We start from the raw sequence: 27,277 nt of genomic DNA on the forward strand, positions 1-27,277 counted from the left end.
GTGTGTGTGCGTGCGTGCGTGCGTGCGTGCGTGCTTGCATGTATGTGCGTGCTTGTGTGTTAGTGTGTGTATCTGCATTCGTGCATGCGTGCGTTCGTGCGTGTGTCTGTGTGTGTGTTTTAAGATTTGCAGTGCCAAAAAGGTAAATCATGTTATTTTATGCATTTTAAACAGGTTTGATGGTGTAGAAAGAGTTCAGTCCTGGATTGAAAACGCTTTTCTTGAGGTCCTTTCTCAACTTCAAACAAAACTGTGAGTGGAGAGTCTGGACGTTTTGCGTTGCGTGAAGGCAATTTCTTTTCTCCCTAAAATATTGGGTTCGACTTTTGAAATGGAAGACAGCTGATTAACATAACAAGTGTTGGCCGGTTGAAACACACGGACACACACTCGTACTCACACACAATCAACCAGCAACACCACCAACACCACCGTCTTAACCAAATGTACTTGCCTCCTTTCTTTTGACACACTCATTTCCTGAGTACGCGGTTTCTGTTTCTCTTCAACAGGTTGGACTTGAGCTTTACATTCTTCACAGCAAGATCGTAAACCTCATCGGGTTTGAACTCGCGATCTGTTGCTGCAAGTTCCGCTGCTGTTGTTTTGTCTTCTGCCTGCGGCACTGTGTCCTTTGAAATCTGAACAACACAGGCAACACCTGAATTGACAGAATCGCACGGGAAAGTCACAGCAGTGTCACCGTGAGAAGGCACGTGCTGCGCGAGGCACGTGCACATTCCTGACTGGCGTGTTGTTTGACAGTCAGTTGTCACTACACTTTCTGTTTCTTTGTTTACATCTTGATTCTCATCATTTCTACTGATGGCACTATATAAACTCTGTTGACAAATGAAAGGATGCATTGAGCGAGTTTTAGCGTCAACTAAGGTGACTCGAGTCGAACCGGAGGTCGCAAAAACTCGGTCCGGTACGACTGGAGTGACGTCACCGGTTAACCAACTTTCAACCTTGCTTCCTGCGTAGGGTCTCTCCAGTTCCAAGATGGCTGCCAAGGCGAGGTGAGAAACTTCTGCAAATATTTTTTGACAAAGTTACGGATTGTGAGAAGACATTTGTTGTAAATCACTTAGCCTTTCAAAAATTAAGGATACTGGGTTGGATACTGTCTTGGTTTTAATGCGTTTTATTTTAGCAGTGATGTTTATTTTGGGAAGAAATGAGGTCAACAGGAGTTTGGGTGCGATTTCGGCTCAAATGTACTTTAGCGCCCTGAACTTTTACCCGGCTGTTTTGCGCTCGATTTTCACGCTCACTTCTTCATTGACGTTCGAATCGATAGTTCGATGTTTTGGCATTACATTCACATCAACAATAAAACAGTACTGCTTGTTCATCATCGTCGTCCATCAACTCTCCACAACAGTAAATCCGTAACGCGCTTGTCGCCATCTTGTTGCAAGGGACGCGACTGGACACAACCCAACAGCGTTTCCGCGAAGAAAAAAACCAGACATGCGCAGTGACCCTACCGTAGCTCAACCCTGTTCTTCGCGAAAACTCGCTCATTGTTAGGATACATGCCCACCTGTGCTTTTCTCTGCTCCGCTCCTCTTTTGCCGCGGCGAATCTGCGCTGCTGACTTTTTCCTGCGCTGGCCGGTTAGCAATCAATCAATCAATCAATCAATATGAGGCTTATATCGCGCGTATTCCGTGGGTACAGTTCTAAGCGCAGGGATTTATTTTTTATTTTTATTTTTATTTTATGCAATTTATATCGCGCACATATTCAAGGCGCAGGGATTTATTTATGCCGTGTGAGATGGAATTTTTTACACAATACATCACGCATTCACATCGGCCAGCAGATCGCAGCCATTTCGGCGCATATCCTACTTTTCACGGCCTATTATTCCAAGTCACACGGGTATTTTGGCGGTGCAGGGCCGGACTAGGCTAAGAGGAGGGGGGGGGTTGCCAGTGGTGGTCCAGGGGGATGGGTAGGTCATATTCTGAGATAGGAAAATGGTCGCTCCTTGCATGAAACGGCATAAAATAAACAATAATAAAAAATGTTTTAAATAAGTGAGGTACATGTTTAGGCTAGGGGGGGGGGGGGGGGGGTTGCGCAACCCCCATAACCCCCCCCCCCGGTAGTCCGGCCCTGCGGTGTAACACGAGAAAATTACTCCCACGAGATTTTTACTCCGCAGTCAAAATTTCGTACGAAAATGTTACTCTCTTTACGAAAAAAGTACTCCCCCATCACACGAGAAAATTACTCCCCACGACAGGTGAGTTCCGAGTAAATATTTCGTACACAAATGTTACTACCCTGACGAATAAATAACGAATAAATTACTTCACCCTAACACGAGCAGTTTAACTTCCCATGCAAGTGTACGAAATTTTTACTCCCTTGTCCCCTGTTAGTCTTGGTGGTGGAAGGGGTGGAGGGAGGGCCCCGGTAGCACGACATTCGTTTGCGCGAGATCACATATTGGCATTATCCCTTCGCCCGCATCCCATTTTCGCCAACGAGATTTTTACTGGAAGTAAGAATTTCGTACGAAATTTTTACTCCAGAGTAAATTTTCCGTGGAGTAAAAATTTCGTTTTACACCGGGGTCTTGGTCAAGTTGGCTTTGGTTGAGGCGAAGGATGAAAACGGCGTCCTCTCCCTCCACAGCAACTTTCCAGGACTTGACTTGGTGTTCTTTTCTTTTTTTCTTATTTGGTGTTTAACGTCGTTTTCAACCACGAAGGTTATATCGCGACGGGGGAAGGGGGGAGATGGAATAGAGCCACTTGTCAATTGTTTCTTGTTCACAAAAGCACTAATCAAAAATTTGCTCCAGGGGCTTGCAACGTAGTACAATGTATTACCTTACTGGAAGAATGCAAGTTTCCAGTACAAAGGACTTAACATTTCTTACATACTGCTTGACTAAAATCTATACAAACATTGACTATAGGCCTATTCTATACAAGAAACACTTAACTTAAGGGTAAAAGGAGAAACAGAATCCGTTAGTCGCCTCTTACGACATGCTGGGGAGCCTCGGGTAAATTCTTTCTCGTCCCAATATGGGACACCTCCTAACCCGCGGGGGGGGGCTTGACTTGGTGGTCAGCAAGGAGAGTGGTCATGATAGCCTGCACATGTGCTGGTAGTCCAGCATTGGTCATTTTGGCGAGAGAAGTGAAAGAAATTGACAGAGCTGTGCTGAAAGCTACCTGTCTCTCACACCAAGGGACACGTACCACCGAGAGAGAGAGAGAGAGAGAGAGAGAGAGAGAGAGAGAGAGAGAGAGAGAGAGAGAGAGAGAGAGAGAGAGAGAGAGAGAGAGAAAGAGGGGGGGTACAGAGAGGGGGGTACAGAGAGAGAGAGAGAGACAGAGAGAGAGAAAGAGAGAGAGAGAGAGAGAGAGAGAGAGAGAGAGAGAGAGAGAGAAAGAGGGGAGTACAGAGAGGGGGGGTACAGAGATAGAGAGAGAGAGAAAGAGAGAGAGAGAGAAAGAGAGAGAGAGAGAGAGAAAGAGGGGGGTACAGAGAGGGGGGTACAGAGAGATCAAATCAAATCAAATCAAATCAAATTTTATTTTTCGAGGGTTGTGGCGTAAGCAATACAACGAGCTTTTTTTCAACCAGCCCTCGCCCAGAGAGGGGACTAATCTAATCACATATTTACACGGATATTAACGTAGAAAAAAAGGTAGAAAAAACAACAACATATGAATATTTACACATTACATATTATACACAAATATAAAGCGTCGTATATGTAACGTAGTGAAAACAATGCTGAATACACATGCATGAGTAAATGTGTTATTAAAGCTTTGAGTGTTTTTGTGTGGATATAATGAACACTGATGCTTTGGACAAATGAAAATATAACTAAACGAAGTCTTCCATCACTGTGATTTTTCGTAATTTAACATTAAATACAATGAAAGGTGTTTTTTGAAAGTATTGAGACTCATTGGGACTCTCACAAATTCCGGGAGAGAATTCCACAGGACGCTACCAGAATAGGCTAAGCTTGACTTGAAGAGATCTATCCTTGGAATTGGGACGTTAAACTTTCGGTTTGGTTTGACTTTAAAGTTTGCGACGAAAGTTCGTGGTGCACGGCCGGAAAGTATTTTGTGAAGGAGCACGCCTTCATTTAATTTAAATCTTTCTTTTAATGGGAGAATCTTAAGTTTCTTATAATCATCAAATACAAGACTGGATTGTTTCAGTAAAATTAGTTTCAGCGCTCGCCTATGTAAACTAAACAATGGTTTTAAAATATTAGCACTGGCAGAGTCCCAGATGGTTGAGCAATAATCTGTGATGGTTTGTATATATGCGTTAAAGTATAATAACCTTGAGTGCTGATCAAGAAAGTGTTTAATTCTATTTAACTGATATATTTTTCTCGACATTGTTTTACATACCGACCGAACATGATGGGCCCAAGACAAATTATTATCGATATTTACTCCCAAAACTTTATGATCTCCTACCTCCTCTATTGCGTCGTTACCAATTAATATGGAATGAGGATTGTTTCGTATGTTTTGTCTCTTTTGTCTTGTTGTTATTAACATGTATTTGGTCTTTTTAGGGTGAAGACTCATGTGGTTATACTCCGTCCAATGAATGAGATCATCTACACTGTTCTGCAACGATGAATAAACTTTGTCTAATTTTTTATCAGTAGTGTGTAGGGTCGTATCGTCAGCAAAGAGTTCGCAGTCATCATTAATACTAAGAGGAAGATCATTAATATACAGGGAAAAGAGTAGTGGTCCAAGGACAGAACCCTGGGGAACCCCGTATAACACAGGTCTTTTGCTGGATACGGTTGAATTAACGCAGACAGACTGCTCTCGCCCGGCTAAGAAAGAGGAGAGCAGGCATAAGGTTTGGGGTGACATTCTATATTCAACTAATTTTCTTAATAGTAATTCATGATTAATAACGTCGAAAGCTTTAGCAAAATCGACGAATAGGACACCACAGAGTTGATTATTATTAATGCTACTAAGCCAACTTTCAAGAAGGTTTGTTAATGCTGTGTGGCACGAATGATTTTCTCTAAAACCTGACTGGTTGGAATGTATAAGATCGTATTTCTTCAAATGAGTGGTCAAGTGTGTAAATATGTGTTTTTCAAGTGGTTTTGATAAAACAGGAAGAATTGAGATTGGTCTGTAATTGGCGGGGTCAGAAGAACTACCTGATTTAAATAGCGGGATTACTTTCGCCTCCTTTAATTTGGTGGGAAAGTAGGATTTGTCAAGGCACAAATTATAAACATATGTAAGGGATTCTGCAATAAAAGGGGCAGACAACTTCAGAATTTTCCCATCAAGATTATCCAAACCACGAGTACCTGTTTGTTTTAAGCACAACAGATAATGGAAGACTTCGCTAACAGATAGCAGAGGAATGTCTAAATTATGGGTAATATTTTTTGAATCACAAAACTGTTTCAACTTGTCCAGATTATTCTGTTTCGATCTATCAGTTGTAATTATTTTGTCAACAATAGAAGTAAAATGAATGTTCAGATCATCAGCAGGTATATCAATAACGGAAGATTTTACTGTATCTTTACGAGATAATTGGTTGATCACCTTCCAGATGGCTTTTGAGTTTTGTTTTGAACTGGATGCAGCGAGCTCACGGTAATACTTTCTACGAGCTGCACGTTTCATGGACGTTACTTTGTTTCTCTGTTTTCTGTATTCTTCTTCTTTTCCCTTACGTTTAAGAAAATCGCGGTAATCAATCGCATGTTGAATGTCGCCTGTAAGCCACTTAGGTTTGGGATGTTGCTGCACACGAGAGGTTCGAAATGGTGCATGTTTATCATATACTTTTATAAACAAGTTGTACCATAAATCAAATGCTTCGTCGGGGTCAGTATAATTATAAATCATTGAAAAATTTGTACAACTGAGTTCCGAAAGGTATGAATCTTGATCAAGTTTTGAAAATAACCTATATGTTATAAATTTATGTTTTCGTTTTGGGATTCTAACCCCTTTTTTCGACCACGTGAGGCACACTGGAAAATGATTACTACAGCTAAAACTTGGAACTGAGGTTTCAATAATGTTAGCTCGAGTTGACACACAGATATGGTCTATAAGCGTAGATGAGGTAGCTGTAACTCTTGTTGGAATCGTTACTAACTGTTGTAAATTATGCAGGGATAACCTTTCCATCCAGCATTTGTTGGGTTTCACTAAATCAAGATTAAAATCCCCCAAAAGTATAATTTCTCTGGATTCAAGACTGACAGCGTCCATCATATCATCAAAATTATCGAACCAGTTAATATGTTCAGCTGGATTCCTGTAGCAAAAACCTATCAATATTGGTGCTGATTTAGGCAATTTTAATTCTAGCCATATTGTTTCAACTGAATGTTGCTCTAAGTGATGAAGTCTATGAAATGATAAAGACTCGTGAATAAAAACTAGCAAACCAGTTTGTCGTGTTGATGTAGGGTCTCGACGTACGACATTATATCCTTCAATCTTAACTTCCGCATCCGTGATGTTACTGTTTAATCTTGACTCAGAGAGACCAAAAATGTGAAAATATTTGCCTGAATTGAGTAGAATAGTTGCTACCTCATCCAGCTTATTTATGGCATGATTGATATTTAAATGCCCAATTCTGAGACCATCTTTCACGGGCCAGGAATTCATAGACACAGTCATAAAATGAACAAAACACAACAACAATAATCTCTACAAAAGAATATCAGTGAGAGAGAGAGAGAGAGAGAGAAAGAGGGGGGTACAGAGAGGGGGGTACAGAGAGAGAGAGAAAGAGAAAGAGAGAGAGAAAGAGAGAGAAAGAGGGGGGGTACAGAGAGGGGGGGTACAGAGAGAGAGAGAGAGAGTGTGTGTGTGTGTGTGTGTGTGTGTGTGTGTGTGTGTGGGTGTGTGTGTGTGTGTGTGTTAACACTTAGGTGTATAACTACGGCGTAATGAGGTAATCATACTGTTACTCTGACAGGGTCTGGTTCAGTATCTTTATTCAACAACATTCAAAAAATGTCAATACAAACAAATGTCAGAGGTATCAATCGTACACCTCAATTATTACAAGTATTCACTCAGTTTAGTGTTCAAGCCAAGGACTACTAAAGTAGTCCTTGGTTCAAGCTAAAACACTGTTACATTAACAGTAAAATTAACAAGAACAGCAAGTTTCTTTCTGAACAAAGAAATCGCAACATCGTTCAAACAACGGCCAGGTGTGTTGCTATCACACACACACACACACACACACACACACACACACACACACACGCACACACACACACACACACACATACGTACGCATGCACCCACTCAGGCAAACACACAGGTACATACACACACACACATCATACACCAGACAAAACAACAGAAAAACACACACACACACACACACACACACACATACACCTATTGAAAACACACACACACACACACACACACAAATACATACCCATGCACACACACTCTCTCTCTTTCCCCCGCCCACCCCCCCCCCCTCCCCCCGTAAAAACAAAAACCAACCACACACACTCGAGCACACACACACAAACAAATAAATGCCCACGTAAACAAAAACAAGTCGCGTAAGGCGAAAATACAACATTTAGTCAAGTAGCTGTCGAACTCACAGAATGAAACTGAACGCAATGCCATTTTTCAGCAAGACCGTATACTCGTAGCATCGTCAGTCGACCGCTCATGGCAAAGGCAGTGAAATTGACAAGAAGAGCGGGGTAGTAGTTGCGCTAAGAAGGATAGCACGCTTTTCTGTACCTCTCTTTGTTTTAACTTTCTGAGCGTGTTTTTAATCCAAACATATCATATCTATATGTTTTTGGAATCAGGAACCGACAAGGAATAAGATGAAAGTGTTTTTAAATTGATTTCGACAATTTAATTTTGATAATAATTTTTATATATTTAATTTTCAGAGCATGTTTTTAATCCAAATATAACATATTTATATGTTTTTGGAATCAGAAAATGATGGAGAATAAGATGAACGTAAATTTGGATCGTTTTATAAATTTTTATTTTTTTTTACAATTTTCCGATTTTTAATGACCAAAGTCATTAATTAATTTTTAAGCCACCAAGCTGAAATGCAATACCGAAGTCCGGGCTTCGTCGAAGATTACTTGACCAAAATTTCAACCAATTTGGTTGAAATATGAGGGCGTGACAGTGCCGCCTCAACTTTCACGAAAAGCCGGATATGACGTCATCAAAGACATTTATCAAAAAAATGAAAAAAACGTTCGGGGATATCAATCCCAGGAACTCTCATGTAAAATTTCATAAAGATCGGCCCAGTAGTTTGGTCTGAATCGCTCTACACACACACACAAACAGACAGACAGAGACAGACAGACAGACAGACAGACAGACACACACACATACACCACGACCCTCGTCTCGATTCCCCCCTCTACGTTAAAATATTTAGTCAAAACTTGACTAAATATAAAAAACTTGACTAAATGTAACAAGTCGCGTAAGGCGAAAATACAATATTTAGTCAAGTAGCTGTCAAACTCACAGAATGAAACTGAAACGCAATGCAATTTTTCAGCAAGACCGTATACTCATAGCATCGCCAGTCCACCGTTCAGGCAGTGAAATTGACAAGAAGAGCGGTTTAGTAGTTGCGCTGAGAAGGATAGCACGCTTTTCTATACCTCTCTTCGTTTTAACTTTCTGAGCGTGTTTTTAATCCAAACATATCATATCTATATGTTTTTGGAATCAGGAACCAACAAGGAATAAAATGAAAGTGTTTTTAAATTGATTTGGAAAATTTAATTTTGATAATAATTGTTATATATTTAATTTTCAGAGCTTGTTTTTAATTCAAATATAACATATTTATATGTTTTTGGAATCAGAAAATAATGGAGAATAAGATAAACGTAAATTTGGATCGTTTTATAATTGTTTATTTTTTTTTACAATTTTCCGATTTTTAATGACCAAAGTCATTAATTAATTTTTAAGCCATCACGCTGAAATGCAATACCGAAGTCCGGGCTTTGTCGAAGACTACTTGACCAAAATTTCAACCAATTTGGTTGAAAAATGAGGGCGTGACAGTGCCGCCTCAACTTTCATTAAAAGTCGGATATGACGTCATCAAAGACATTTATCGAAAAAAGGAGAAAAACGTTCGGGTATATCAATCCCAGGAACTCTCATGTAAAATTTCATAAAGATCGGCCCAGTAGTTTGGTCTGAATCGCTCTACACGCACGCACGCACGCACGCACGCACGCACACACACTGGCACACACATACACACACACACACACATACACCACGACCCTCGTTTCGATTCCCCCTCGATGTTAAAATATTTAGTCCAAACTTGACTAAATATAAAAAGAAGACAAACACAAGATTCACCGCAGACACACACGCACCGACCTCCCCAAATACATGCTCACCCGACCCCTCAAAGGCCGACCAAAATCCCTCTTACTCCCAACCCCCCCCCCCCCCCCCACACACACACACACACACACACACACACATGTACATATACCCCCTCCCCCCACCGCCCCCCACCCCCCTCACTTTCACATGTGCCATCCCCTACATCACAACGCACACACACATATCCGCCCCCCACCCAACACACTTGCCCTACATCCCCCCTCCCCAACACACCGATCCGCCACCCCCTACACATACACACATATGCCCTACATACCCTAGAACACACACATATCCGCACCACCACCACCCCCCCCCCCCCCCGACACGTACACACATGCCAAAACACTCTCACACCACCCCATGATCACAACAGCAACCCAGCCCCCTGCCCCGCCCCCCCCCCCCCCCTTACAAATACTTCCACACGACCCCATTTACATCACAACAACCCCCTCCCCCCTCCTCCAAAACACTCTCACACGACCCCATTATGTTCACAACAACCCCTCCCCCCCCTACCAAACACTCACATACAACCCCATTATTCCTACAACAAACCCACCCAACCCCCCCCCCCCCGCCCACCTACCAAACACTCACATACAACCCCATTATCCCCACAACAACCCAGCCCCCCCCCCCCCCTACCTGCCAAACACTCACATACAACCCCATTATCCCCACAACAAACCCCCCAACCCCCCCCCCCCCACCTACCAAACACTCACATACAGCCCCATAATTCCCACAACAACCCAGCCCCCCCCCCCCCTCCCAAACACTCACATACAACCACATTATCCCCACAACAACACAGCCCCCCCCCCCACCTACCAAACACTCACATACAACCCCATTATCCCCACAACAACACAGCCCCCCCCCCCCACCTACCAAACACTCACATACAACCCCATTATCCCCACAACAACACAGCCCCCCCCCCCCCCCACCTACCAAACACTCACATACAACCCCATTATTCCCACAACAACACAGCCCCCCCCCCCCCCTTCTATCAAACACTCACATACAACCCATTATTCCCACAACTACCCAGCCCCCCCCCCCCCCTTCTACCAAACACTCACATACAACCCATTATTCCCACAACTACCCAGCCCCCCCCCCCCCCCACCTACCAAACACTCACATACAACCCCATTATCCCCACAACAACCCAGGCCCCCCCCCCCCCCACCTACCAAACACTCACATACAACCCCATTATCCCCACAACTACCCAGCCCCCCCCCCCCCAACCTACCAAACACTCACATACAACCCCATAATTCCCACAACAACCCAGCCCCCCCCCCCCACACCTACCAAACACTCACATACAACCCCATTATTCCCACAACTACCCAGCACCCCCCCCCCCCCACCTACCAAACACTCACATACAACCCCATAATTCCCACAACAACCCAGACCCCCCCCCCCCCACCTACCAAACACTCACATACAACCCCATTATCCCCACAACAACACAGCCCCCCCCCCCTACCAAACGCTCACATACAACCCCATAATCCCCCCCAACAAACCCAGCCAACCCCACCCCCCCCCCCCTACATACCAAACACATACAACCCCATTATCCCCACAACAACCCAGCCCCCCCCCCCCCCTACCAAACACTCACATACAACCCCATTATCCCCACAACAAACCCAGCCAACCCCCCCCCCCCCCCCCACCTACCAAACACTCACATACAGCCCCATTAGCCCCACAACAACCCAGCCCCCCCCCCTCCACCTAACACACACTCACAAACGACCCCATAACCCCCACAACAACCCAGCCCCACCCCCCCCCCTCCCCTAACAAACAAACACGACCCCATAACCCCCACAACAACCTAGATCTCACCCCCCTAACAAACACTTACAAACGACCCCATAACGCCCACAACAACCTAGATCTCACCCCCCTAACAAACACTTACAAACGACCCCATAACGCCCACAACCACCCAGATCTCACACCCATAACAAACACTTACAAACGACCCCATAACGCCCACAACCACCCAGATCTCACACCCATAACAAACACTTACACACGACCCCATAACCCCCACAACCACCCAGATCTCACACCCATAACAAACACTTACACACGACCCCATAACGCCCACAACCACCCAGATCTCACACCCATAACAAACACTTACACACGACCCCATAACGCCCACAACCACCCAGATCTCACACCCATAACAAACACTTACACACGACCCCATAACCCCCACAACAACCCAGATGTCACCCCCCCCCCCCCCCCTAACAACCACACACGACCCCATATCTCCAAGAACAACCCAGATCTCACCCCCCTAACTAACACTTACACACGACCCCATAACCTCCACAACAACCCAGATCGCACCCCACATCACATGCCCAATGCAGCTTGGTCAGTTCTCATCATATTCGCAGAGTACACCAGAGCTTACGTGATCACATGAACTATCATACCACTTTACCGGTGAAGGAGGAACAGCATAAAGAACGAGGCAAAATTCACCACGGCGTTTGGGCCCAGGCGGTGGCCAGAAGCTTTCACTGGACCCGTTGGCTGCCACCTTTTGCCCGTTGGACCATTGAAAGACTTTGCCGTTTCTCTGGGGTAGGTTTCTCTGTGCGCCCAGGAAAAGGCGGACCCCACCAGCGATAACTGCGGAAGAAAGATGATCCTTGAAAAACACATTTTGGCTCTGACCTTTCCGGCGAAGACGCATTAGCTCTAAGTTAGCATGTGTTTTTTGTGTGTGTGTGTGTGTGTGTGTGTGTGTGTGTGTGTGTGTGTGTGTGTGTGTGTGTGTGTGTGTTTGCTTGTGTGTCTGTGTGAAAATGCTCAAGAACCATACTTATAAGTAGTAGGTATCGCGCACGGACCGGCCCCCATTTTTTTGCGCAGCTGCGCAGCCGCGCAGCCGTATTTTGATAGAAGGTTATAGGTTAAGGTGCCTGTGTTTAAGTAGTGATAAAGAGGGATTGCGTATAAACGGTTTATTGCGTTTTATATTTTGTCATGTGATTTCATGTGCCTGTACCTGTTGCTCGGTACTAATGACCACTCCAGCTGGGGTAATGACAGGATTACTATCCGCGCTTCGCGGAGCACTCTCTTTTATGACGCTAATAACTATCAGAGGTGTCAGGATAAGGCGATAAAAATGGTACCACTACTCTTTGCGGAGCCCCCTCGCCGATAAAACCACCAGAGGTGGCCAGCAGTTAGAGAAGTTTAATAGGAGGTGGTTTGCCTACCCCGAGGGTTGATTAGGGTTTAATGCTTAGATTAGTGCTAGACAAATGGTGTGGGGTGGGTGGAGGAGTTAGCTCGACTGGTGAGGCGGGAGAGATGAGAGCTGATTTACAAAAATATAAAAAGCTTTAACAACTAGACTCAGATAGCTACCTGTTGGTTTTATGTAGGTGTTATAAACATCGCAAGTACATTTTACACCGAACACGAGTTGTTCTACAGTCAGTCATACATAATGTTAGGTTAGAGACTGATCACGTCTGAGTATTGGTTGTCCACAGAGACACAAGACCTCACATGCTAGAACATGTTGGTTGGTCACAGGCTTGTGCGGGGAACCATTGGTTATACACTTGGTAAAACTGCTCTCGCAGTTCAGGACGAACCACCTCTTCTAACGTTGAAGCGCTAAGCGCCATGTATAGAGAATCTGTATCCATTTCCAAAAGCTGGTAGTCGGCTCTGGACACAAACTTATCTAGAAAATCAAAATGAAACTCCAACATGCGTAGTTTAGCGTACTGGTAAACAAAGTAACCAATCTGAGAGGGGAGTGACCAGTTGATTTTTTTTAACCATCTCTACTTCAGTGACAGAATCTGTTACTTCTGTTAGTTTTTGAAAACGACCATTGTTGATCAGTTTTGAGGCCTTATCAGACAAAACGTAATGAATATCACGATGGTTGGCCACGTTAGTTAAGGTTTTCCCGTAGACTGAGTTACCGAGCAGTTTGAAAGTTTCAGCTAAGATAGTTTTTGATGAGTCTTGGTCTCCTGCTCGTCTTGCGTTTGAAACGCTGTCACCAAACTGACGGAAACAGGTTTTGGGTTGATACTCTACGATCAGCGTGATGTTTTAACAATCAACCCGTGTTGCACGTACCAAAACAAGAGGGGTGTAGCTAGCAGAATTTGTTCACCGTGGTAACTCCCTACAAGTGTACGGCGTGGTTGGGATAAAAGCTTGTGTTTTTTCAGCGTAGTCTTTCATAAAATCTCCGATCTGTTCTCAGCTGACAGACTCATTTTTGAAAATAGGCTGCATTTCACTGAAATGTTCTTTTAGATGATCAGGTACATAAATATCACACTATATCAACCCGATTGAATCCATAACCCACTCCAACCATTCCCGAGCTAGCTGACCGTAGGGATCTGGGTTTTTTTTTTCCGCTTTAAAAGCGTTTTCTTTTCTACGAATGACAGGGTGCTCTGTGGGCATGTCTTGCATGAGTGCAGCTAAATACAGCGCATTTGCATCAAATCCCTGAACAGCCTGTACCGGTTTGTCCTGATTACCACGAATGTGTGTTTTGTCTTTTTCGTGGTATCTGTGAAAGACAATAGACGGACCCTCGACAATGTTCTTTCGCAAAAGTGATTGAACGTCTTTTTGTTTTTTGTTAAAAAGTGAAAAGTAGGTATCTGAAGACAACGTGTCAAACAGACACTTCAGTGTCACACCGGGGGACAGAAATAATACCGTCTTTCAGCAAATCAACTCGCAGACTAGCGTACATACTAATCTGATGCTGCAAAGCAACCAGAAACGGCCCTGTGTCTAGGTTGTTGTACCACACCAAAAAAAAGCCTTCAAAGTCGTCATTTTGTTTTCAGTCCACACACGCTGACAAAAAGCGTACTCTGTATCAGAAATATTTGAGTTTTTGAGCTTACTAAAAAAAGCTGCATGGGGTGGGAGTTCTCTTTCGTCTAGTGTACTTAGACTAGTGACGTATTCATAGCAGAAAAAACCCTTTTGCTCTTCGACACCGAACGCCTAGAGGTACTTGGAATAACTAAAACCTGGCGCAAGAAAATTGTTGATGTCGAGAAACCGAAGTTTGTCTGTACAAAGACACATATATTGATTGTTACGTTTAACAACAAACTTGAAAGGAGGTCTTTTAGGGCTCTTCTTTTTTCCCTCTGTTCGATAGGAAAGTCAGACAAAGGCGTGACATAAAAACTGGAAGACATGATGTTGTGAATGTCCTATTGTTGGTTGTTTGTGCTGTCTAATGGTTTATGTGGGTGTTATAAGGTACATTTACATCGAACACGAACTGTTCTACAGTCAGTCATACCTAATGTTAGGTTAGAGACTGTTCACACCTGAGTATTGCACCACAGAGATGCAAGACCTTACATGTTAGAACATATTGATTGATCAGCACCTAAAAATAGAAACGCGTAGTTAGACACTAGTGTGATGCGGTCAAAAAGGGGGTATAAAAAAAAAAGTTCTTCTGGTGTTTACACCTGAGTATTGCACCACAGAGACGCAAGACCTTACATGTTAGACCATGTTGATTGGTCAGCATCTAAAAATAGAATCGCGTAGTAAGACACAGGTGTGATGCGGGTATAAAAAAAAAAGTTCTTCTGGGTGCTTACCCCCGAGTATTGCACCACAGAGACGCAAGACCTAAACATGTTAGAACTTGTTGGTTGTTCATTTGGTCACTGATTTCACCGAGAAAAGAAAGAAAGTCCTGCTTTGACAACTCAGGCGTGGTCGTTGTAAGACAGAGTGGTTATTGACTGAGGCATGAAAGAAAGACAAGTCACCTGACTCTTTGTTTTTGAGAAGAAAGGAGTGAGAAAAATTGATTTTGAAGCGTTTTGTTTTGCTCATGGAACAGATCAAGAAGCGACTCGTACCAATCAGGGAAATCAGAACAAGGGTTCCTCTTAAAAGAGAAAATGTGGCGCTTTTTTTACACACACTAATCGTGTAAGATATATAGAAGAATTACAACACCTGGTACACGCGTATAACCATTCGTTTCACAGAAGTATAAAAACAGCACCTGTTAAAGTTTGTCTCGCTAACAAAGAAACAGAACAAACGTAAGTTTTGTACGAACAACCCCCCAATGAAAACACCCAAAGGTAGGCTACAGGTTGGTGATCGTGTGAGACTAAGTAAAACACGACGACTCTTTAAAAAAGATTATTTACCTGCGTGAACAGAAGAATTATTTACAGTTAGCAATGTGTTGAAAACAACTCCAGTGACCTATAAGCTGAAAGACGCTCACGCAGAAGAACTACAAGGTAGTTTGTTTTTTTACAAAGAAGAACTACAAAAAGTAGGAGAGAAAAAAATGTATCGTATTGACAAAGTACTAAAAGAACGACTTGGTAAGGGAGGAAAAAAAGAGTATTTAGTGCATTGGTTTGGGTACCCAACGTCATTTTCTTTCTTTCTTTATTTGGTGTTTAACGTCGTTTTCAAACGTTCAAGGTTATATCGCGACAGGGAATGGGGGGGAAATGGGATAGAGCCACTTAATTGTTAATTGTTTCTTGTTCACAAAACCCAACGTCATTTGACACATGGATCTCAGCTGATAGTCTTAGACAGTATTCAGAGTAGTTATGGCTGAGGACGCCTTGTCTGCTGAAGATACAACTGTTGCTACTAACGTATTAGAAGAGACAACTACTGATACCAAGAGATTCTCTTGCTTGTGGTGTGTTTTTGGTTATCGCGCCCCTCGTAGTAAGATTGTATTTTTGTAAAACATTTTTTTTGTTTTTTTGGTGTTTTTTTTTGGTTTTGTTGATCAGATTTTTCTAATTTATATTGTAGTAGGTGTGTCTCTGTTTAATTTGACAAACTGGTGGGAATGTCCGGTCCACTGTTTGAACAAGGTTTTTGTGGGTTTTTGCAAAGAATGAGGCAAGGGTCCTTTGTGCAAAGCAAGACAGCGAAAGAGACACAGACCGTCAGTATAAGGAAAATGATGATGCTCGTCTTTTTGTAACTTGTGCAAGAACTGTGTGTTTGTGATGTAGTTAGGTAGACTACCGCAGACTCATCCGATAGGAAAGTCAGACAAAGGCGTGACATAGAAACTGGAAGACATGATGGTGTGAACAGAATACCGAGAGTTTGGGCGTTCGAGTCTAACTTGTTCTAGAATGTCATGGTCACTGATTTCACCGAGAAAAGAAAGAAAGTCCTGGTTTGAGTTGATCAGGTGTGGTCGTTGAAAAACAGAGTGGTTATTGACTGATGCATGAAAGAAAGACAAGTCAGTCATGGAACAGATCAGGGGGAAATCAGAACAAGGGTTCCTCTTAAAAGAGAAAATGTGGCGCTTTTTTACACACACTAATCGTGTAAGATTTGTAGAAGAATTACAACACCTGGTACACGTGTATAACCATTCGTTTCACAGAAGTATAAAACCAACACCTATTAAAGTTTGCCTCGCTAACAAAGAAACAGTTTGGTAAGTTTTGTACGGACAACCCCCAAAGAAAAACACCCAAAGGTAGGCTACAGGTTGATGATCGTGTGAGACTAAGTAAAACACGGCGACTCTTTAAAAAAGGTTATTTACCTGCGTGAACAGAAGAATTATTTACAGTTAGCAGTGTGTTGAAAACAACTCCAGTGACCGATAAGCTGAAAGACGCTAACGCAGAATAACTACAAGGTAGTTTTTTTTTACAAAGAAGAACTACAAAGCGTAGGAGAGAAAGAAATGTATCGTATTGACAAAATTTTAATGTGATGAGCCACGGATTAACCCTGCTTACCTAACGGTGGTTACACACGCCTCTTTGTTTGTCAGAAAAACAAAACTAAATCCAGCTGTAAGTCTTGTTCACGCAAAAGCCCTGGAGAGGTCCACAGCCAAATACCCTCTAAAATGAGTAGTTATGAAATCTTACGGGATCCCGCGTGGAAACCATAGTGCTGTTTTATACAATTTGTTTCTCAGGCAGCCACCAACACGCGTTGTAGTAGGACTAGTAGAGAGCGCTGCGTTTAACGGTAGCTACACAAAAAAAACATTCAACTTTTAAAACCCACAGCTTGAATTTTCTCTGCCTCTATGTTGCTGGAAAACAAGCCCCTGCAAAACCACTAACACCAGACTTTTGAAAACAGACAGTATGTGGGAAGTTTCTTTAGTTTGACCGCAGGAACAGGAGTGGGTGTTGGTGACGTCGGTAACAGATTTGTCTATGAATACTACTGTGGGAGTTTGCGTCTGGAACTAAAAGTTTAGTGCACCCCTGGTAGAGCCTGTTCACGTTATTGTGTATGCAGAAATGGCCTCGTTGCTAGAAAATGATCGGAGTAGATAGGGTATCACTGATTTTACATCATGAATGGACTAGAGATCTCTCGCCTACTGTTAAGACACCCCGTGGCAAGACGGCCGTTTATGGGTGTTTACACCAGAGACCAACTTCCTTCTGAGATAAATTTACTTCACCCCTCGTCTTACGTCATAAACACAGACCCAGCACATAAGGTTGGGTCTCATTGGGTTGGTGTGTATTATGATGGTCAGGGGAATATTGAATATTTTGATAGTTTTGGTTTTAAACCGAATCACAAAGACATTGAAGGTGTTTGTTTTTTATGCGTCATTGGTTTGTGTTCTAAAACCAACGAACAGGTATTACAGGGGATGTTAAGTTCTACTTGTGGTTTGTTTGCAATGTATTTCATCATCAAAAAGAGTCAAGGTACAAGGCTCCGTGACATAATTTCTATTTTTTAACCCCCAAAACCCTGTTGTAAATGACCGTAAGTTCATAGCACTTTTTTAGAGATGTGTTAACGCAACAAGTCTAAAGCTGTTGTTGTAAAAAATAGTAACTGATGTCATAGTGTAAGGAGGTTATATATAAAGATGGTGTTGGCTAATTTTTTTTTACTAAATTCCCTGATCGAGCCACAAGACAACACCGCCTACTCTACACTACAGTCTACAAAGACAGTCTCCTAGTGGTAAAAGTTGTTTAACACTTTTGTTGTTGTTGTTGCTGAGAACGACAAAAGAGATGTTTGACGAGAAAGAGCCTCTGTTTAGCTCACCGCTACCCGAACCTGATATGTTTCCTTGGTTTTCACCAAGGAAACAGAAAGAACAGACGCGTGCGACCAAGTCAAAGAGGGGTGGTCTTGGCCAGTAAAGAATTTACTCGCCTGATCAAAGTCCGAGAAAGACTGTTGAAGCGACTTAAAACACAAACAGAAGTTGTAGCTATAGAAGTTAAAAAAAAAACACCAGACGTGTCAGAAGAGTCCAGAACAAAAAGAAGAAACACCAGCAGACGAACTACCTCACACACCTGTCAAATACTCGGAGAGCAGCAATCTGTTTGAAAACTGCTACCAGGAACCGGCTGGTGTGTCTACCTTCAACGACCTCGGTTACTATAACCCAACATTGTTAAATACGAAAGTCGCCCCACGTCAAGTTATGGGAGCGCCCCTTAAAAAGAGAAAATGTGTCGCTTTTTTACACACACTAATCGTGTAAGATATGTAGAAGAATTACAACACCTGGTACACGCGTATAACCATTCGTTTCACAGAAGTATAAAACAGCACCTGTTAAAGTTTGCCTCGCTAATAAAGAAACAGTTTGGTAAGTTTTGTACGGACAACCCCAAAAGAAAACACCCAAAGGTAGGCTACAGGTTGGTGATCGTGTGAGACTAAGTAAAACACGGTGACTCTTTAAAAAAGGTTATTTACCTGCGTGGTCAGAAGAATTATTTACAGTTAGCAGTGAGTTGAAAACAACTCCAGTGACCGATAAGCTGAAAGACGCTCACGCAGAAGAACTACAAGGTAGTTTTTTTTTTACAAAGAAGAACTACAAAAAGTAGGAGAGAAAGAAATGTATTGTATTGACAAAGTTTTAATGTGATGACCCACGGACTAAACCCTGCTTACCTAACGGTGATTACACACACCTCTTTGTTTGTCAGAAAAGCAAAACTAAATCCAGCTGTAAGTCTTGCTCACACAAAAACCCTAGAGAGCTCCACAGCCAAATACCCTCTAAAAAGAGTAGTTATGAAATCTTACGGGATCCCGCGTGGAAACCTTAGTGCTGTTTTAGACAACTTGTTTCTCAGGTAGCTACCAACACGCGTTGTAGTAGGACTGGGAGAAAGCGCTGCGTTTAACGGTAGCTACACCAAAAAGCCATTCAACTTTTAAAACCCACAACTTGAATTTTCTCTGCCTCTATGTTGATGGAAAACAAGTCCCTGCAAAACCACTAACACCAGACTTTGAAAACAGACAGTATGTGGGAAGCTTCTTTAGTTTGACCACAGGAACAGGGGTGGGTGTTGGTGACGTCGGTAACATAATTGTCTATGAAGACTACCCCGGAGGCTATACGCTGTATGTATTTGACCTGTCACCGTCAATGTTGGGTGGAGATCAGATTGAGCTGATGCGCTGTGGGAGTTTGCGTCTGGAACTAAAGTTTAGTGCACCCCTGACAGAGCCTGTTCACGTTATTGTGTATGCAGAAATGGACTCGTTGCTAGAAATTGATCGGAGTAGGCAGGTTATCACTGATTTTACATCATGAATGGTCTAGAGATCTCTCGCCTACTGTTAAGACACCCCTTGGCAAGACGGCCGTTTATGGGTGTTTACACCAGAGACCAACTTCCTTCTGAGATAAATTTACTTCACCCCTCGTCTTACGTCATAAACACAGACCCAGCACATAAGGCTGGGTCTCATTGGGTTGGTGTGTATTATGATGGTCAGGTGAATATTGAATATTTTGATAGTTTTGGTTTTAAACCGAATCACAAAGACATTGAAGGTGTTTTTTTATTTGTTTTTTTTATGCGTCATTGGTTTGTGTTCTAAAACCAACGAACAGGTATTACAGGGGATGTTAAGTTCTACTTGTGGTTTGTTTGCAATGTATTTCATCATCAAAAAGAGTCAAGATACAAGACTCCGTGACATCATTTCTATTTTTAACCCCCAAAACCCTGGTGTAAATGACCGTAAGCTCATAGCACTTTTTTCAAAGATGCGTTAACACAACAAGTCTAAAGCTGTTGTTGTAAAAAATAGTAACTGATGTCATAGTGTAAGGAGGTTATGTATAAAGATGGTGTTGTCTAATTTTTTTTTACTAAATCCCCTGAGCGAACCACAAGACAACACCACCTACTCTACACTACAGTCTACAAAGACAGTCTCCTAGAGGTAAAAGTTGTTTAACACTTTTGTTGTTGTTGTTGTTGAGAACGACAAAAGAGATGTTTGACGAGGAAGAGTCTCTGTTTAGCTCACCGCTACCCGAACCTGATATGTTTCCTTTGGGACGAACCATTTTCGCGAGTGTCAGAACGTGGTGAAAACTTGTGAAAATCCGCATCAGACATTACACCAACCAAGGAAACAGAAAAAACAGACGCGTGCGACCAAGTCAAAGAGGGGTGGTCTTGGCCAGTAAAGAATTTACTCGCCTGATCAAAAGTCCGAGAAAGGCTGTTGAAGCGACTTAAAACACAAACAGAAGTTGTAGCTAGAGAAGTTAAAAAAAACCCACCAGACGTGTCAGAAGAGCCCAGAACAAAAAGAAGAAACACCAGCAGACGAACTACCTCACACACCTGTCAAATACTCGGAGAGCAGCAATCTGTTTGAAAACTGCTACCAGGAACCGGCTGGTATGTCTACCTTCAACGACCTCGGTTACTATAACCCAACATTGTTAAAATACGAAAGTCGCCCCACGTCAAGTTATTGGAGCGCAACTTAAAAGAGAAAATGTGGCGCTTTTTTACACACACTAATCGTGTAAGATATGCAGAAGAATTACAACACCTGGTACACGCGTATAACGCGTACACATTCGTTTCACAGAAGTATAAAACAGCACCTGTTAAAGTTTGCCTCGCTAACAAAGAAACAGAACAAACGTAAGTTTTGTACGAACAACCCCCCAATGAAAACACCCAAAGGTAGGCTACAGGTTGGTGATCGTGTGAGACTAAGTAAAACACGGTGACTCTTTAAAAAAAGGTTATTTACCTGCGTGAACAGAAGAATTATTTACAGTTAGCAGTGTGTTGAAAACAATTCCAGTGACCTATAAGCTGAAAGACGCTCACGCAGAAGAACTACAAGGTAGTTTTTACAAAGAAGAACTACAAAAAGTAGGAGAGAAAAAAAAAATGTATCGTATTGACAAAGTACTAAAAGAACGACTTGGTAAGGGAGAAAAAAAAAAGAGTCTTTAGTGCCTTGCTTTGGGTATCCAACGTCATTTGACACATGGCTCTCAGCTGGTAGCCTTAGACAGTATTCAGAGTAGTTATGTGTGAGGCTGTCTTGTCTGCTGAAGATACGACTGTTGATACTAACGTCTTAGAAGAGCCAACAACTGATACCAAGAGCTTCTCTGTGTGTGTGTGTGTGTGTGTGTGTGTGTGTGTGTGTGTGTGTGTGTGTGTGTGTGTGTGTGTGTGTGTGTGTGTGTGTGTGTGTGTGTGTGTGTGTGTGTGTGTGTTTGCACTTACATTTTTTTTTCACCACACATATAACCCTACCTCTTACATAGCCTATCAACAACGAAGAAAAAAAAAATAAAAAAATAAAACAGTCATTATAACAACAACAACACCAACACTAGTCAGTGGGTTAGTTACGAAGGTTCGCTGTTTTATCTAGATGCCGTACACTGCTGTCTAGTGCAATTAAATGGGTTTCTCTGCGGTTGGTGGAGCCCTCTCTCTTTTATGGCGCTAATAACTATCAGAGGTGTCAGGATAAGGCGATAAAAATGGTACCCCTACTCTTTGCGGAGCCCCCTCGCCGATAAAACCACCAGAGGTGGCCAGCAGTTAGAGAAGTTTAATAGGAGGTGGTTTGCCTACCCCGAGGGTTGATTAGGGTTTAATGCTTAGATTAGTGCTAGACAAATGATGTGGGGTGGGTGGAGGAGTTAGCTCGACTGGTGAGGCGGGAGAGATGAGAGCTGATGTACAAAAATATAAAAAAGCTTTAACAACTAGACTCAGATAGCTACCTGTTGGTTTTATGTAGGTGTTATAAACACCGCAGGTACATTTACAACAACAAATGGTGTTTAACGTCGTTTTCAACCACGAAGGTTATATCGCGACGAAGGTACATTTACACCGAACACGAATTGTACCACAGGCAGTCATACAGAATGTTAGGTTAGAGGTTGCTCACATAGTTTGTTTTTTTTTACAAAGAAGAACTACAAAAAGTAGGAGAGAAAGAAATGTATCGTATTGACAAAGTACTAAAAGAACGACTTGGTAAGGGAGGAAAAAAAGAGTATTTAGTACATTGGTTTGGGTACCCAACGTCATTTTCTTTCTTTCTTTATTTGGTGTTTAACGTCGTTTTCAAACGTTCAAGGTTATATCGCGACAGGGAATGGGGGGGAAATGGGGTAGAGCCACTTAATTGTTAATTGTTTCTTTTTCACAAAACCCAACGTCATTTGACACATGGATCTCAGCTGATAGTCTTAGACAGTATTCAGAGTAGTTATGGCTGAGGACGCCTTGTCTGCTGAAGATACAACTGTTGCTACTAACGTATTAGAAGAGACAACTACTGATACCAAGAGATTCTCTTGCTTGTGGTGTGTTTTTGGTTATCGCGCCCCTCGTAGTGAGCTTGTATTTTTGTAAAACATTTTTTTTGTTGTTTTTTTTGTTTTTTTTGTTTTGTTGATCAGATTTTTCTAATTTATATTGTAGTAGGTGTGTCTCTGTTTAATTTGACAAACTGGTGGGAATGTCCGGTCCACTGTTTGAACAAGGTTTTTGTGGGTTTTTGCAAAGAATGAGGCAAGGGTCCTTTGTGCAAAGCAAGACAGCGAAAGAGACACAGACCGTCAGTATAAGGAAAATGATGATGCTCGTCTTTTTGTAACTTGTGCAAGAACTGTGTGTTTGTGATGTAGTTAGGTAGACTACCACAGACTCATCCGATAGGAAAGTCAGACAAAGGCGTGACATAGAAACTGGAAGACATGATGGTGTGAACAGAATACCGAGAGTTTGGGCGTTCGAGTCTAACTTGTTCTAGAATGTCATGGTCACTGATTTCACCGCGAAAAAGAAAGAAAGTCCTGGTTTGAGTTGATCAGGCGTGGTCGTTGAAAAACAGAGTGGTTATTGACTGATGTATGAAAGAAAGACAAGTCAGTCATGGAACAGATCAGGGGGAAATCAGAACAAGGGTTCCTCTTAAAAGAGAAAATGTGGCGCTTTTTTACACACACTAATCGTGTAAGATTTGTAGAAGAATTACAACACCTGGTACACGCGTATAACCATTCGTTTCACAGAAGTATAAAACCAACACCTATTAAAGTTTGCCTCGCTAACAAAGAAACAGTTTGGTAAGTTTTGTACGGACAACCCCCAAAGAAAAACACCCAAAGGTAGGCTACAGGTTGATGATCGTGTGAGACTAAGTAAAACACGGCGACTCTTTAAAAAAGGTTATTTACCTGCGTGAACAGAAGAATTATTTACAGTTAGCAGTGTGTTGAAAACAACTCCAGTGACCGATAAGCTGAAAGACGCTAACGCAGAATAACTACAAGGTAGTTTTTTTTACAAAGAAGAACTACAAAGCGTAGGAGAGAAAGAAATGTATCGTATTGACAAAATTTTAATGTGATGAGCCACGGATTAACCCTGCTTACCTAACGGTGGTTACACACGCCTCTTTGTTTGTCAGAAAAGCAAAACTAAATCCAGCTGTAAGGCTTGCTCACGTAAAAACCCTGGAGAGGTCCACAGCCAAATACCATCTAAAAAGAGTAGTTATAAAATCTTACGGGATCCCGCGTGGAAACCTCAGTGCTGTTTAGACAATTTGTTTCTCAGTCAGCTACCAACACGCGTTGTAGTAGGACTGGGATCGGAGAAAGCGCTGCATTTAACGATAGCTACACCAAAAATCCATTCAACTTTAAAACTCACAACTTGAATTTCCTCTGTCTCTATGTTACTGGAAAACAAGTCTCTGCAAAACCACTAACACCCGATTTTGAAAACAGACAGTATGTGGGGAGTTTCTTTAGTTTGACCACAGGAACAGGGGTGGGTGTTAGTGACGCTGGTAACGGAATTGCCTATGAAGACTATCCCGGAGGTTATACGCTGTATGTATTCGACTTGTCACCGTCAATGTTGGATGGAGATCAGCTTGAGTTGGTGCGCTGTGGGGGGTTTGCGTCTGGAACTAAAGTTTAGTGTACCCCTGGTAGAGCCTGTTCGCGTTATTGTGTATACAGAAATGGCTTCCATCTGTTTGAAAACTGCTACCAGGAACCGGTTGGTATGTCTACCTTCAACGACCTCGGTAACTATAACCCAACATTGTAAAATACAAAAGTCACCCCACATCAAGTTATGGGAGTCCTTAAGACAAACAACCAAACTAGGACCTGGCTTTTTAAAAAAAACATCTAAAGTAGACAAGTGTAAAACAACAAGACGGTGTTGAATACAAAAAAAAAATTATCATTGACAATCATGTTTTGGCTTTTTGTTTTAATGTATGTGTATGCAAAATGTTAATTTTTTTGGTTTTTAATACTCAAAAGACTGTTGTCACTTTTTATAATAAAATGATCATATTGAAAAGTTAATAACTATGTGTCTGTATAATTCTTGAAGGCTACCGTGAGCAGTTTTATGTGTTTTGTTACTCTTTACGTCTGACTTTTTAGTGCCTTCTTGTTTGGAAGTACTTGTGTAAACGTGCGCATATGTGTGTGTGTGTGTGTGTGTGGGTGTGTGTGTGTGTGTGTGTGTGTGTGTGTGTGTGTGTGTGTGTGTGTGATCGGAGGTGTGTGTGTGTGTGTGTGTGTGTGTGTGTGTGTGTGTGTGTTTGCACTTACATTTTATTCCCACCACACATATAACCCTACCTCTTACATAGTCTATCAACAACAAAATAACAAAAACAAAATAACACCTATGTGGCTATGACATACCCTATCAAAACCTTGTGCGTGAACCCCCCTGCCGGCAATCAAACACAGAGGGAGGGTCAATTACTGTCAATAGAAAGGAGGCGGCTCAGTAACCCAGCCGCGTTAAGCACCAATAAAAAAAGGCCGGGGGGCAGTAATCCTGTCATTACCCCAGCTGGAGTGGTCATTAGTACCGAGCAACAGGTACAGGCACATGAAATCACATGACAAAATATAAAACGCAATAAACCGTTTATACGCAATCCCTCTTTATCACTACTTAAACACAGGCACCTTAACCTATAACCTTCTATCAAAATACGGCTGCGCGGCTGCGCAGCTGCGCAAAAAAATGGGGGCCGGTCCGTGCGCGAATACTACTACTCTTATACATACAATCATTGTCTTAGGAACACAGATTACAGGGGCGGAGCATTAAGCCAGAGGGGAGGGGGGGGGTACAACCTGGGGTCCAGGGTCCCGTTGGGGGGTCTGGGGGACAAAGCCCCCCTGAAGCTGAAGAATTTTAGCTATTTTATAAACAATTTGCGGCTTATCCTTGATTTTAAACATGATCAACTGGTGTCAGCAGCCACTCATTATTTCTTTTAACGATAGTATTAAATAATGGCAATTTATCTTCACTGATATCTGCTCCCGACATCATATAGTATGGCTAGAGGGAAGACATGTCGCACACTGTGACAATTAAACAATTAACTCTTCCCCCGGCTTTACAGACAGAACACACACAAAATTCACAGACCAAATTTTTTTTTTTTGGGGGGGGGGGACAGCCGGGGGGGTCCGGAACACCTGTAACCCACCCCCCCCCCCCCTAATCCGCCCCTGGATTATATGTTGCATACTGCAACTGAAACAATCAGCTTTGCTGATTTAACTACATAAGACACCAGTTCTCTGAAACTGTTTCAAACCTTTAACTTTAATTTCTTGAAAGTAAAACTTTTCCAATCTTGTGCAAATCTTGACAAGCCTTGAGAAACATGACTGGTAAAACACCAATAAACAAGTCGCGTAAGGCGAAATAACAACATTTAGTCAAGCTGTCGAACTCACAGAATGAAACTGAACGCACTGCATTTTTTCACCAAGACCGCATACTCGTAGTTTCGTCAGTCCACCGCTCGTGGCAAAGGCAGTGAAATCGACAAGCCAGAATAGTGCTGTAATGGTCGCGCTGAGCGGGATAGCACGCTTTTCTGTATCTCTATTCTTTTTAGCGTACTGAGTTTGTTTTTAATCCAAACATATCATATCTATATGTTTTTGGAATCAGGGACCGACAAGGAATAAGATGAAATTGTTTCTAAATCGATTTCTGACAATTCTAATCATAATTTTCATATTTTTAATTTTCAGAGCTTGTTTGTAATCCAAATATAACATATGTATATGTTTTTGGATACAGAAAATGACGAAGAATAAGATGAAATTGTTTGTGGATCGTTTAAGAAAAAAACAATTTTAATGACAAGTTTCCGATTTTTAATGACCAAATTCATTAATTATTTTTTAAGCCACCAAGCTGAAATGCAATACCAAAGTCCGGCTTTTGTCGAAAATTGCATTGCCAAAATTTCAATCAATTTGATTGAAAAATGAGGGTGTGACAGTGCCGCCTCAACTTTTACAAAAAGCCGGATATGACGTCATCAAAGACATTTATCGAAAAAATTAAAAAAACTTCCGGGGATATCATTCCCAGGAACTATCATGTCAAATTTCATAAAGATCGGTCCAGTAGTTT

General features: G+C 42.2%; 1 protein-coding gene across 1 annotated transcript in view; it reads right to left on the reverse strand.

The window, feature by feature from the left end:
* Positions 1–11,826: 11,826 nt before the first annotated feature.
* LOC138950892 (uncharacterized) overlaps positions 11,827–27,277 on the reverse strand; it is a 28,735-nt gene continuing 13,284 nt past the window's right edge. The window contains exon 4 of the mRNA XM_070322594.1: positions 11,827–12,134. Coding sequence (XP_070178695.1) covers positions 11,875–12,134 — 260 coding nt within the window. The 3' untranslated portion in view covers positions 11,827–11,874. The remainder of the gene's footprint in view (positions 12,135–27,277) is intronic.

Source organism: Littorina saxatilis, linkage group LG16 (assembly GCF_037325665.1).
Source record: "Littorina saxatilis isolate snail1 linkage group LG16, US_GU_Lsax_2.0, whole genome shotgun sequence".
Classification (NCBI taxonomy): Eukaryota; Metazoa; Mollusca; class Gastropoda; order Littorinimorpha; family Littorinidae; genus Littorina; species Littorina saxatilis.